Source organism: Chroicocephalus ridibundus, chromosome 10 (genome assembly GCF_963924245.1).
Source record: "Chroicocephalus ridibundus chromosome 10, bChrRid1.1, whole genome shotgun sequence".
In the NCBI taxonomy this organism is placed as follows: Eukaryota; Metazoa; Chordata; class Aves; order Charadriiformes; family Laridae; genus Chroicocephalus; species Chroicocephalus ridibundus.
The window spans coordinates 22,983,446-22,998,442 of record NC_086293.1 but is presented as its reverse complement, the minus strand read 5'-3'; the positions used below and the strand labels follow the sequence as shown (position 1 = coordinate 22,998,442).

At 34.5% G+C, this 14,997-nt stretch overlaps 1 protein-coding gene across 1 annotated transcript in view; it reads right to left on the bottom strand.

Annotated features, from left to right (window-relative positions):
* DNAH12 (dynein axonemal heavy chain 12) overlaps nt 1–14,997 on the bottom strand; it is a 72,573-nt gene that overhangs the window by 23,045 nt on the left and 34,531 nt on the right. Inside the window, exons 35-48 of the mRNA XM_063348003.1 lie at nt 14,320–14,439; nt 13,331–13,519; nt 12,488–12,639; nt 11,586–11,724; nt 11,332–11,498; nt 10,081–10,336; nt 7,640–7,939; nt 6,283–6,461; nt 5,164–5,356; nt 4,912–5,073; nt 2,718–2,912; nt 1,797–1,930; nt 1,324–1,486; nt 798–878 (exon numbers count right to left, since the gene is read on the bottom strand). Of these exons, the coding sequence (XP_063204073.1) occupies nt 798–878; nt 1,324–1,486; nt 1,797–1,930; nt 2,718–2,912; nt 4,912–5,073; nt 5,164–5,356; nt 6,283–6,461; nt 7,640–7,939; nt 10,081–10,336; nt 11,332–11,498; nt 11,586–11,724; nt 12,488–12,639; nt 13,331–13,519; nt 14,320–14,439 (2,430 nt within the window). The remainder of the gene's footprint in view (nt 1–797; nt 879–1,323; nt 1,487–1,796; nt 1,931–2,717; nt 2,913–4,911; nt 5,074–5,163; nt 5,357–6,282; nt 6,462–7,639; nt 7,940–10,080; nt 10,337–11,331; nt 11,499–11,585; nt 11,725–12,487; nt 12,640–13,330; nt 13,520–14,319; nt 14,440–14,997) is intronic.

Here is a 14,997-nt window from a genome sequence, read left to right as displayed (position 1 = left end):
TTCATCCAAGTACTCCCTTTGCAGTCCTACAGAAGTGACATCTAGTTTTCTTAAAGGTTTGTAAGAATCGGTAGAAGAGATATCACTGTATCTGTAAAAACACTTACAAATCAGAAGTGCATGAAAACATCGATCGAATCTTGCTTTTTTGTGATGCAACAGCAACACACTAGCTAAGTGTATTTTTGCAAGTCAGAATTTTTAGAAAACACCTTAGAGATTGGTTCCTAAATATCACTAAATTTCAATGAAGTTAATCCTTTTTAGGATCCTTTTAAAAATCAAGCATATCATTCCTGTTCATGCAAAGACAGACTGTGCAAAACTGTTCTTGTTTATTTCGTACACTGAAGAACTATTTGTGGTTTTTGCAATGTTTGTGAATGGTCTCGGGAAAACTGGTCTAACCGCTATTAGCATGAAAGTTCCTCTAACGTCCTTCGGCATGAAGCTTAGGCAAGGACTGTATCTCCAGAGTCTGTATCTTACTTAAGAATGCAATTTTCTTCCAGTTCTATGGATATAAGCATAAATAGTGGCAAGTTTAATGATACTGCAAACCCCAGTAAAGAAGTGAGCTCAAAAACCTGAACTCAACTCTTAAAGTCACATATCAGCAACCTTATACAGGCATACTCTTTCAAAGCTGTCTACAGTCAGCTGAGGTACTGAAGTAGAAGTACACTGTATGATAAAATACCTCATTCAAACCTATTTATTACAAAGGTGAAATTATGGATCCCAAGTATCTACATGCTTACATTAAAACCCACAAAGTTGTATTTGTATAACACTACCTTCATCATGTTTGCATTATCCAATTTAGCCTCTTCCAGTTTGGGCTGCAGCTGAACTAGCTCTTGCTTCATCTCACCAACCTAAACATACACAAAGGAAGCAGGCAGGATTCAGAAACACCAAGTACAATTTCCAATAATTTCTTTAAGACATAGATTTTACCTAATGACTAATTTATTGATAGACGGAAATTCAGTTTCAAATCAAAACACTTCAGAGACTTATTTTTACCTCACATGTACAATCTCTAATCTTAAGAGCTACATTCACCTACAGTCACCTGTTAACCATTTAAGAAAGGGAAGCTCTGTTCATATACTGCTTAGCAATACATGCTTAGAGGTCTGTGGCCTCTAGCACAACTGCTACGACTGTAGAAAAGGTAAAATACATTTCTTACAGTTTTACTGTTGAAGATCAAGCTAAACAAAATCTGAAGTAATGCTTTTTGAGTGACTTGTCCAGGAAAAGACCTGCTTTTGCCAAACGTTTTGTATTTTCAGTTCCATTTTTGTCCTAACTCACCTGTGATTCAGCAAAAGCTAGTTTATCTAGTCCATTCACGTATTTCTTCTTGGCTTTCATTACAGCATCTCGTTTCTGAGTAAGAAGTTTCCGAAACGCAGCAATAAGCTCAAGATAAGAAGTAGGAGTAACATAATTATGGCGCCCCAAAATTTGCAAGAACCTATTAAAAAAAAAAAAGTAGTTTATTTAGTTTAACTATTGTTAGCAAAGTTATATAACTGACAAATAATAGGAGTAAACAATTCTGACAATTTTATATAATATTTTTATGTAGGCAAATAGTATACATTAACATTTAATACAGAAGTGAGAAGTAATGGAACTCAATCCTACTATTTTGTTGTTTCTTACTTCTAAAAATTCAACTTTTGAGTTCTCCATTGCTCAATTCACTACTTTCAACAGCATAATCTTTTCCCTCTTAGTATTTCTATAAATTAATGAATTGTTTTCAAAAGAAACAGACTGACCTTACAGAGAGTGACAAAACTGAGGTATGAAAGTATTTACAGATGGGCACAACTTCCTGACGCTCACTGTCAGTGAGCTGAAGTGTTTCTAAGAACTTATTAGCCACACGTTCAAGAGCATCTTCAGGCCATGGCTGAGGGAGAAGTGAGGAGAGAAGCACTTGTAAAATTCAGCCGTTAGTAGTCTTCATACTTTAAAAACAATTTGTACAATTCAAAACACCAGAATGAGATATACTAGTCCCAACTACGTCTCAAGAATAACAAACTGATATAAGGGCTAGATGAGGCAGCAAGGTCACTACCCTTGCAGTCTTTTCCGGCAGCTCCTGGCTGATCGTCTAGTTAAAAGCTACATATTGCCTTTCTATCCAAACATTTCTGTGTCTATGTCACCCTTTGGCAGAAAAATTGACATCAGCACCAGGCCAAGCTACAGAGCTAACTGCACTTTATTGACAGTAACACCACTTACAAAGGATCATTAACTGTAGTAATTTTCCAAGCTTTATTCTGCTATAAAAGATCTACTGATAAACAGGACTTGTATTAGCTAGTCATTCCTGTGATGCATGATCTGCTTAACAGGCAGCAGCAATTATGATCATTTTACAATAACACTGAAATGGTTTCTCTAGTCCTTTAAGACACACGCATTATATGATAAAATGACAAATTACCATCACCAAACTGAGAATATTCACTATTTCAGCAATGTAAAATTTTTAGCAACAAATTTAAGTTTATTTGTAGAAATACCGAGATTGCACACCAAAGAGCTTCTAACTACTACAAAACATGCCTGTGCTATTTGAAAATTTTGAAAAACATGGAGTAATTCTATACAGAAGACATGAAAACACAGATTGTTAGAAAACTGAAGTGTTTGTTTAAGGAAACAATATAAATATTTCCACATACCTGGAACCAATCAATAGTACAACAGTTAATGAGTGAGGGAAACTGCCTCAGACGATTGCGGAAAGCATCTCCGATTGGGCTGAATGCTACCACAATGTGGAGATTTTCTTTGCAGCAGTTCACAAAAAATGCAAACAAGGCCAAGGGACTGAGTTCTTCATGTTTATTGTCCGCCTGAGCTATTGCACGAACACCCTAGGAATAATACATAGGGTAAAAACAGTTATATAATTTCTCATTAAGCACTTCTGAAGTCCTATAACAAACCTGTTAATGACAGCATCACCATGAACTAAATTCTTTATTGATAAATGAGACAGGTAGAATAAACTACAAGACAAGAACAAGTAGTAAATACTGTTTCAGAATAGGATTACAATATTTATCTGTGACCCCGACAACTCATTCTAGAAATGACCACCTGCTGCCTCGAGCAACCGAGAATACATTAGAACAAAAATTAAAAATCCATTCCAAGATGAGTTCCAGATGGACAAGACACATTAAGATAAGAAAAGGTTAAGACACATTCTGAAAAAAAATCAAAATTCATAATTAGCTCCCTCAAGAAACAGAGACCCAAAGCCTTCTAATCATATATAAAAGTACCAGGCCTAATTACAATCAATCTTCAGTCACTCAAAAATTTAGGAGATATAAACAGGTGAGGCAAATTACTACTCATTACAGAAAAGCCTCTATCACAATAGGAAACGTCTTTCTCATCATCTATGCTTTAAGTGCCACGTAAGTCCCCTAAACAACATCTCAAGACATTAACTTACTAAGAACTTTTTCAGCTTTATTATTATACTAAAATATGCTGCATTTACCTAATTGGAGAGGAAAATTTAAGTTTCAAACATCAAAACATATTCTGTTCATTCATTTGCCAAAGACAATAATCTCTCAAAACAAGAAGAAACCTCTAGATTTGAAACTAAAGACTACTTCATAAAAGTATTATTATCTCCAATTAATTAGCAATCCATGAAACCCTGACTATAAACTCCTAAAACTCAAATTATTCTTCCACAAAAGCATGTATACTTTACATAATCATGCAAGTAAAATGAATTAAATTTAAAATAAAATAAATTTTGGAAAAAAATTAGTTTAGTAGCAATAGAGTAAAAGTGGAAATACTTTCACAGAGCAGATTTAAATGAGTAAAAAACAACTTATGGATATTATGGATAGCTACCAAGTTTTAGCATATACCAAGTGAATATGTTCATACAAACTCTAAAATTATAAAAGAGACATGTTATCTTAATATCGTTGTTGTTATTATATACCTGGCAAGAGTGAAACAGTAACAGAGAGAGATGATTAGAATTGTAATCTAACTTCTTTGCAAAATACATGGAATACAAGTATCAGCATGCTCCATAACATAAGCCCAAGAAAAAAAACACCCAACGACATTTCTCAAGTGATACAGCTCTTTCAATAAAGAACATTTTGTATATGTACTCAAAACCAATTTTAATGTCAACTAGAAGCGGGCTTAGGTAAGTTATTGGTAAACATACCACAGAGATATGAAGACAGCACAGCATACAGTTCCAAATATTGTTAGCTAACATTAAGTTTCAAACTTGATGTATACAAAGATGGATGCCTCTCCCTCCCAAGTGGTGCCTGCTATTTTGAAAATCCAAGCCTGATTTTACTTAGAAATTTTTAGAAAATTGCCCAAATACATTGCATCTTTACTTCTGAGCCTGAATTCATGGAGCACTCTTCCCCAGCTTCTCTCCGAGAAGTGGTGCCAAGACTATGAAATTCTGTCTAACAATGATCTAGTGCCCTAGACAGCAAGAGTCTATTGACAAAGGCCGGCTGTCTTTTCTCAAAAACTGTCTTTGTCCTTAACTGATCAATCAAAACATTATGAAGTACATTCTTCTTCCGCACAATACACTGCAAAAAGTAACTATGGCCATGGGGTACTTGTGAACAAAGTTCTCTATGTGCACAACTTAACCTGTTCGTGAAGAGACTGCCAGGTCAGAGTTAAAGCTAGGAGTAAGCATACTTACTCTGTAAGTCTACTAATAACTGGCTGATTTATATAAGGTCTCAAAAAAAGTCACAGAATTAAATGCATATGCCCAAAAGACACACTTGACTCTGAACTGACAAAATAGCTTAATAGGGAGTTGACATTAAAGAGAATTTCTAAAGATACCTCTATAATCTCTTGTTTTTCATCTGCTGCAAAGAGATTGGGTACCTCCCCAGTGTTGAGGACACTGTCAACATCTTCTAAAAAGCTTTCTTCTTTAATTTGTGCATCTGTGATTATAAACACAGTTTTCAAGCCTTTTACACCTGCATTCTTCAGAAGACTCTAAAAATGCAAGACAGTTAAAATATTGTATATTCCAAAACATCCTGTCTCAAAATTAAGTCAAAATGCAGACAGGTTATTAATACTCACTTTCAGATCTTCTCTCCACTCATTTGTACCATAGGTCTTAGAAATCTCTGGTTGAAAAACACACATTTTTGCCATGAATGCTGCTAAACGGGTCAAGGACTGGCGTCCGCTTCCTCCCATTCCAACCAACAAAGCATTACCCTCTGGCTGCTTCAGAATACGGCTTATACGAGACAGATGTTCCAACATATACCTGTATTTGAAATGTGCTGATTACCAGAATGGCGGTAATACATATACATTTGTGCACTTATAAATCTGTGAAACAAGTATAGAAGCAGCATCTCCAAAACAAATTTCTGAAGTTGGGGTGGGGTAGTGGGGAAGAGGAAGAAAGGTAGTGGGTATGCACTGCAAAATAAAATTAAACTCACAACTCTCCTATTATACAAATATCAGTATTTAGCTAAATTACAAATGACTACAAATTACTAAAAGGAACCGTCAGCAGTGAGAACAGGGGCACTATACGGATAAAAATGTCAAAGAAAAAGAAAACCAACAGAAATTCTCTACTTCTAAAACCTAGCAGTGCTATCAGTTTTAACTTTCTTCAAGTATAACAGTTAAAATAGGGAGGAGCTGTCTCAGTTGTAGCTCTGGAACAATAGCAGCCTGCAGAGGCTAAAATTTCACAGGCTTCGCTGCAGCACCAGGTTGGGTACATGCCCTGAAGCGGGCCATGGCTGTGCTGCACAGTAACAGAGCAGGGAGACAGCTTTCATTGTGCTGTATCTCTCTCTGCACCTCACAACCTTACAATCCTTGCCCTTGGTGAAATGAAAGTCCAGTGGCTGCAGGCAAAACTGACATCCATCTTCGCCAGTAACAGAGGCCTAGCAGAAGTACAGCACCCACCTACTTTGGTGCACAATGTCTCTATAACAACCAAGAATATATTCAGAACCCCTTAGGAGAAAAACTTCTCCTTATTTATTTTCGGATAAAAAAGCAGGGTTAAAGGAGAAAAATCAGTTCCATCCAAAAAGGTGTAACACTACAGGCACTTTTGTGCATGCATAAAGGGGAGGAGACATACAAAAAATACAGCCCACAATATTGGATATGCTAAATTACTAACTCCTGCTTAAAGTTCTTAATAATACAGATCATACGCACCTGAAAACTACAAGGTTCATTCTTGTTTTGTGCATTTGATTATATTCATCCAGACACTGCTCCACAACATCAGCAAACTGCTGAAGGCTTGGAATTTCAACATAAAGTCTTTCATCTCCCTCAAGTTCTGGAATCATGTAGTCACCAAAAAACAAACTTCTCATGTTTTCTTCTGTTACCTTGGTAAATATTCAAATTATGAAAACACATTATGAAAAATTTTAGAAAACAAAGGAGAATTTAGACAAATACTCAAGACATGAGAGAAAGCACTCTGAAATATTTTGACTCACAGACAACACTCAACTGAAAATTATCTATTTCCCGTATTAAACAATACACTTATTCTTATTTCATTCTTGGAACACATTTGGCTCAAGTAGCCATTAACAGTCTCATAATCATGACCTTCAGTTTATTTATTATTTATTTATTCCGTTTATTTATTTATTATTTATTCAGTTTATTTTTTATGTTTAGCAATTTTCAATATATTATGAAATGAACAACTAAGACCAAAAAATTATTTCTTCTATAAATCAATGAAATGAAAGGAGAAGAAAAAAAGAAAAACAGAAAAAAGGAAGACAAGGCATACAGTATAAAGTGATTACACAACATTTTAAATACTAAAATTTTGTAACAATTACAGAATGCTGATTACCACACAGTAGCTTAGTCACCAGCTAAATTTAAAAAGGGAATGTCTCCTTATTCTGTAAATCAGGCCTTAGGAAGTCCATTTAAGAGTATTCGTACTTGTATTTCTCCTTGCAGGTACTGTACTATGCGCACACACCAGCTACTTTTGTGGTAGCAATTTAAAAATTGCTCTATTTCTGTTATCTCCCAAAGATTCAGTATGTGCTGCTACATCTCCAAGAAAAGATGTGACAGAATTTCTTTTTAAAAGTTGCTCTGCTCACCTACTGACTAATTGGATGCTTGATTTCTATGTGCAGACATCTAGGAGCTTAATAAACGTTATGCTTGGTAAATTAAATTTCATAAAATATAAATACTCAGGGGTGTTTTTGGTAAATCTGAGAAAATGTTGCACAATTTTTTTTATTTAAATAAGGAACAAGTTTTTGTTTCACTATCAGATACACAGAATTCTTTAATGGAAAAGTAATAAGTTTACCCACATTTTAAATGGAATATTTTTTTGAAAAGAATGTTTATGTACAACAGTTAAGACCTTCCAAACATTTTTACTCTCTTTTTTTTTTTTCCAAATTTAACTCAAATTTTCAAGCACATTTGATCCAAAGTTTCACCTGCCATTGAGAAACTTTCCAGTCTTAAATTTATAATGAAAGCAATTATCTTGCAACAGGTTAAACGTGATACTCACAGGTGTACTTTCGTGCTTCAGGTGTGCAAAAACTGAATCAAACGCTTCTTTGAAATGTTCTTTCACAATATCTTTCATTAAATTGAACAACCAGGCTCTATCGTTGTCTTCCACTAGACGGTCATAGAAGACACGAAATACCTCATGTACAAACAGACGAATCATTTCATGTTTGCTTTCAATTGATTTTCTCTTGATGAGCAAGCAGCCATGGATAACACGTGAAAAGTCACGCAGGTTGAATATATAATGAGATTTGGCTGGTGTGGGCAAAAGATTTTTGATGGCTTTCTTATATACCTTAAGATAATAACAACAAAAAAGAACAAAATCAACAAATCAGTAACATCAACTATATTATTATAATAAATTTTAAATGTCTTCTAAAACTGTATTTCTGCAAGAGAAACATTTCACACTTAGTAAATCTTAATAACATCTAAAGATCTTGAAGTCCTCTGAATATATCAGACGCATCTCATGCGATTCTGGATCATACGCGTACTACTAACCTAATTGCAAATGGGAAAAGTAATTGTAGCAAGTATAAAGAAATCTGTTGCAGGACCAGGAATACCACTCAGATCTCTTGTCTTCCTTTAATTATGTGATATTCTCCTTCAAGTAAAGGATTGAATGATACGTAATTGTAACTTCCTAGATTTTCACTTGTTTAGATCTATTTGCTTGCATATCTACAAATTACTCAAAAATAAAAGAGTCAGTAAAGATGCTGAAGTAAGAGGCAAATCAAGAGAAGTGTCTTTTGACTATGTTTTGCTCTAATCTGGAATGCATCAGCTGTTGTTAGCTCACACTGTATGATAGAAATAGCGTCCTTTCTCATTACATTGAACGTAAATAACATGCTGAAGTGAATGCTGACAGAGAAAGCTTTTAATCTCTCTCTGTACACTCAAAGGTGAAGACAATTATCAAACATTGACCTGCTAAAAAAACTGTACAGTAAAATCAAGTGTTACAGGCTTGACTATATCCATCATACTGAGTACACATTTCACCTGTTGTCTCGTGTCCAAAGCCAATTCCAAAGCCCAGTTCTTCTATTACACTTTAATCCTAGGAGTTGGAGGGTACTGCTTAGCAGGATGAAAATTCATGTTAGAACAGATTCTCTAGTGGGCAAATGTGCAGGAGTATAGCAGTATAAACAAAATTTGATGCAGTCTGATGAGAAATAACTGCATGACTGTATTAAACGACAATAAATTGGTCTAAGATGTATGCTGACAAAACTGAATGTTTCAAATATGTAGTCAAAAGCATTCAAATCGCTCGTAGCTGCTATTATTTGCTTAAAGAAGCAAAACTTGTAAATTTCTTGTGAATTACTTGTTTGTTTGTTTTGGAAAGATTAATTGAACCTACAAAAAGATTTCTAATGGCAGTAGTCAGCCTTGCAGTTTGTACATTGAATGTATTATCTAACAATAGTTCTGAAATACCAGCTCTGCAAGTCCTTGGAATGAGATGGATTCAGTCTTGAATATGTCCTTGGGTATAAGCAGAACTAGCAGAAAAGTCTGAGAAAGGCCTCAGTTCTGCAGCAGAAGTCACATTCCCTGCAAAACTTGAGCCATTTGGTTTTGCCTTTGAAGCTGATCAGATTATCTGTCAGAATTTTTCATTAGTTACCTAATGCCTTTCCACGATGAATACTTAATTTGTAGGCAATAGATTTGTTCACACTGCTCATGACTTCTGCTACGTAATAAGCCAGCAAAGCTATATATTTTTATATACCTTACATCATCTGTAACAATGCCTCTTTGCAAAAAATGTCACGAATTGCCATTCCTTTTTTTCATGTGTATGGTACGTTGCAAATGTGATACTCGCTAAAATCTGTAACATGGAACTTCGCAAACCATTTAGAAATTCCATACAGCTGGGCCCAGTGGCTCTCAGATTCACAACGTTTCTGTGATGTCTTTTGTCATACTGGAGTCAGATTCGAAGCTGCACATCCGTGTTGGCATCCCTACTCGGGGGGGTAGGCTACTGACATCCCATAGCATAAGAACCGGGAGAGGAAGGAGGAAAGTGGAGAGGGTGATTTCATCATTCTTAGTCTCTCAGAAAAGGAATTTTGGAAGAGTTGAAATTGGTATCTTCACTTTGTGTGTGACAGCTTCCCATGCCTGTCTGACCCCCAGAAGATTCCAGTCTCATCTACCTGACTTTATGTGGACAGGTACCACAGAGCCCACACTAACACAAATTTAAAGACAACGCTCCTAGAATAAGAAGGTTACTGCAACAGTAAAACTAAGACAATTTTCTCAAAGGAGATGAGGCTGTATGTTAAAAATAATAAGGAAAAAAATATCTAAAATCTCTACTTCACCAATTATTACAGAGACAGTGAAACTTCACCAAACAAATGAAAGGAAACTTCCATTAAGGTATTTGCCTCTTACCTCTAAAGTGGCAGTGACAATTTGATTTCCAATTGTGAAGAACTCAGAAGAAAATTCATTAGTCCGTAAGTAGAAAGCTACTATGGTAGAGAAGATGCGGACCATTGTTTCATCACTAAAAGAATTAATAGTGCAAATGTTGAAGTGTCGCAAAAATCGAGGAGTAACAGTATTCCTCCCGCCGCCTGGAGGCCCCATAGCAGCAAGTAACTGTACATCAACAAGTGTAATTTTTGATGTGTCCTTTAAATCATACCTTCAAAATAAATTGCAATGTGACATTTAGATAGTTATAGATACAACACATTTGTTACAGCTTAGATGCACCTATACTACTGAGTACTCTCCGCATGCATATGTACATAAAAATATAATATTAGATATTAAATACTATATTTTTAATATATATTTATATATATTTTAAAACAAAACAAAAAAACCAAGCACACCAAAAAAAACCCAAAACCAAGAACTAGTCCTATAACTGTGCCCCAGTTAGTCTCAACACGTCATGCTGGCCTGACAGAAAGATCATTTGTTTAAACTGGGTTACATAAAACCTGACACAAAATTTTGAGACAAGTATTTAAAGCCACAATGTGGCAAGATACATTATCTCTTTTCAAGAGCAACAGATACTTGAGCCTGGAATCGCAAAAGTAACAGTATTTGATAAATGCCTGGAATCACAGAATAATTCAGGGTGGAAGGGAACTCAGGAGACCACCTCTTCCAATCTAAGCAGAGCCAAAAACCTCAAAAGCAGTGAAGGCCTTTAGCTTATTTTATTTCATGCCCATTATCAAATCTGATTTCATTGTTATTTTAAAAAATTATGTTGAAATGTTGTTAAAAAAATACTTGTGATCTTGGATGACAGTAAAAACCAATGCAATGAGTAAAATCAAAAGTTTTCTATATATATATAAAATTTTATATGTATTTATATGTATAATATATATAAAATTTATATATATTAAAAATAAAACCTGTCAACCTCTGAAGAGGAAGAGAAAGGAAAGAAACAAGGAACCGCACCAGAAAAATAAAAACAATGAAAAATGCAGACATTAAGTCACTTAAAGAGCAACACAGAAGTTGCTTCAACTTTAAATAATATATTTTTATATAAACTAAAGTTATCTTAACATTTACAAAGGACTTCAAAAAAACTTTTGAAAGTAAAATTCAAGTGAATAAATAATTATAACAGGAACAAAAAAAAGTTTAAATTGTATTTTAAATAATTACCAAAATCCATGGTCGAAGAACTGTCTTAAAAGTTCTATAGGAGGCTGTGCACCATACTTCTCCAAAGCAGGCATATTCATATCATCTACAAAAATAATGCACTTTTTTCCCATTGGAGGGCCAAAGACTCCTTTGCGCCTCTTATCCAGCCTGGACATAATAATGTTCTATAATGCAGACAGGAATATTCAAAACGTAGAGTAAATATTCATATATGTTGTCTTTTTGAAACATAAATTATGTGTTCTACTAACCTGGGTCTGATTGGCACTGGTTCGAGCTGAAAAATTAATGAAGAAGGGAAAGTAGCGTTCGTTTTCCAAGTTGTTCATTAACTTGTCCTTGACATAAACAGATTTCCCAGTACCTGTCGGTCCCACTAAAAGCAGCGGTCTTCACAAAGAAAGAAATAAAGCATACAGACTGCAGAAATCTAACAAACTATAAACTAATCGCAATTAGAAGTCAAAAGTTTCACTAACTTGCCCTGCTTGTTCTACCTCTAAAAACACTACCTGCCTTAAGAAGAAACTAAAATGTTTTAACATAGTCATATGTTAAATATGTCTTACATATTTTGTGAGACATAGTCTCACAATTTTAGTTTGCTCCTACCAACAAGACAAAGCGACAAAGAGAAAGAGACATTTCTCATTCTTTCATCCTACTGGCTTTGGAGAATATATGAACATACATGGGAGTTAAATTTCTCCTGATAGGTCTTGCAGTAGTTTAAATTTCATAAAACTTACAGCCTTGAAACTTAACCTGAGGCTGTTTTATATTTTATTCTCTTATATGATCTGACCAGAGTTAATATAACTGATTTTGATATGACTAATCAAAGAAAAAAAATATATATTTCATCACCAAAGAAGAACGAGGGTATAAAAACTCTTCGGGCTGTCATAACAGCATCATCAGAACAAGCACACCAAAGGTGGATTATAATAAGGCTTCATAAAAAAACCAAAACCAAAACCCAAAACCAGACTCACAGGCAATGAATTGCCCTGTTTGTAGTAAATGTCTATTTTTAATAGGCCAAATAAATTTTGAGGGCTTGATAAAAACAATGAAATCAATGGAAAGAATAAGGTACATTTCTACATATGACCAATATTTCAGAAGTTTGCACTGAAGTGAATTAACTTACTTTCCATGGGTAATGAATAGCTCTACCAAATAGGTATATCGGACAGTATCCATAGTTGGGACTATAATATCTTGAATCTTCACATTTTTATCACTGTAATTAATATTTTTAATAAGTCCATTCCAATGAACCCAACATCCTCTGCCTTTCAGCTACAAAGAAATACAGATGTAAAAATCAAATGGTGTTACTTCTATACATATAGAAGGTTTTCTCGACTATTTCATTTTTGAAAAATTAAAATAATTATTGTTAATACATTAAATAAAATTAAATGCTTCAAAAGTTCATATATTTAGTTTGCTTTATCTCACTAATCAAGTGTTAAAGTACATACCTAAGCTTAGATTCCTTTTTGTCCTTAAAGATTTTGTTCAGCCAAAACAAACAAAACAAAAACATACAAAAACCCAACAGAAGAACACATGACAAAATTAAAAAGTGTAATTATAATCTAAATTTCTAATGGATACTATAAACAAAATTATAATATAAGCAAACCGCCTATGGGCTCAATATCCTGCTTTCCTTCTAGACAGTCCACATCTTTCCTTCTGTAAGAAACCAGATTTGAGTCTGTCAGCTTAGCTTTAGTTCCAGAATAATTATAATGTGGCAACATTCTAATATAACTGATGTCTGTATCGTGGTACTTTCTAGAAAAAATAGATTGGTCAGCACGTTAGTATTAAAAAAATAAAAATAAATGCACTATGGGATTTAATCCAGCATTCTACAACATCCAACAAGCTTTGTAAAGTTAAAATATCCATCTAGCTATATTTTCCTTCCATTCAGACTGTAAGAATCTACTTCAGTCAATGCAGGAGCAATCAACCATACCTCATACAGGTAGTCATAGACCAAGCCTTTCTCTTCAAAGGGACACTCCCATTTTCCCACACTCGTCGGTACAGGATTTATTCCAGGTTTCCCAGCCAGAGTTTCCCTCAAGAAATTATCAAAAATTATCCTGCTGTCACCATCGCAAGTTCCACCAATGGACCAGATCATGGCAAAAGCAAAGCAGCCCTGAAAGGGCAAAAGGACAAGCATCTGTCTAAAAAGTTGACATATTATACAAACCTTGTACAGTCTGATTAACGAACATAATTCTGAAAAATACTGTTAAGCAGATAGGTGTTACAAGTTACCCTTGAACAGCCCTGGTCTAAAGAGATTTAGAAACCCGATTAAAGACAGAGCAAACAAAAAACCTTATTCAAGGATACAAATATATGACAAAAAAATGAAGGCCCATGACTAAACCATTATGTCACCTGACAAAGCCTGAGAAGAGTTCAATCATGTGGTCTCAGGGATTTTCTAATGGCAAACCAGGATCTAGGAATTTTCTAATTCTATTTTAAATAAATACTTCTAAAATCTGTTTTCTTCAGTTTTTCGTAAGAACAGTTATATAAGGTCAGACAGACCATCCAATTAATACAACCCTCAGAAAACACTCTCCAAGGAAATTTTGCTCAAACAAGCCTATCAGTATTACACAAACACTTGTGTCCTTTAAGGAAATAAGACACTTCGCTTTGGCTAATTATTTGGTTGGTTAAAAAGCACATTTAGCAAAAACATTATTTATCCCAGTTAGTTAGAAAAATAGAAAAACATTTAATCATATTTGTTACTTGTGTATGAGACTTGTGTCTCATTTGGGCACCTCCAAAGTTTTTGGGGAGGGAGCAAGGAGGTAGCAAAGTTGTTTCACATGTCTCTTATCCCAAATTAAAGTTGTTCTGATTAGTCCAATTATTTTTGAAGACCGGCATATGCAGAAACAGATACACATTTTTCTACAGGTTAAAAAAACTAACCATAATCCATGTACGGATGTTTTTGTTGGTGGGATCTTCTTGCACAGTTTGACAAATCAACATTTCAAAAAGCCGGGTAAGAGCTACTACAACATTGATATCGCTTGTAGGTACCAGTTCCTACGAGATACAAAAGGATAGGTATTATACTTCACGTGTTCAGTTGGTTTATCTTTTGGAGCTAAAATACCAAAATAATTAGATGATTATTAATTCTGAACAAATATTTGAAGGCAAGGTTTACAGTGACTTTTATTCAAAAGACCATTTGCCCTCCTCTACCCTTGAAACATCAAGACATTTACCTTGTTAGCCATGTTCACAGCTACTATGTGACCACTACAATCATACATTTTAAAAAGGAAAACAAACAAAAATCCCCAAACCCACAGAAGTAACTACAACAATACAGGAGGAAAAGCCTAAGAACTATATCACACAGGGTTCGCAAAGAACTACATGTATGTTTCCCCTAACACTTCAAAAAAGTAATTCCCTAATCAACATGACATCATTAAAGAAAAAAATAAAAATATATCTACAAAATCCTCTTGGGAAGATTTTCCACTCAGCACATTAAATACTTACCTTACTTTTGAAAAAACAAGGTGAAAGCTATGATCAACCTACAAGTCTTACCTAACATTTTCATTTTAACTTCCCAAATTGGACCCAAGA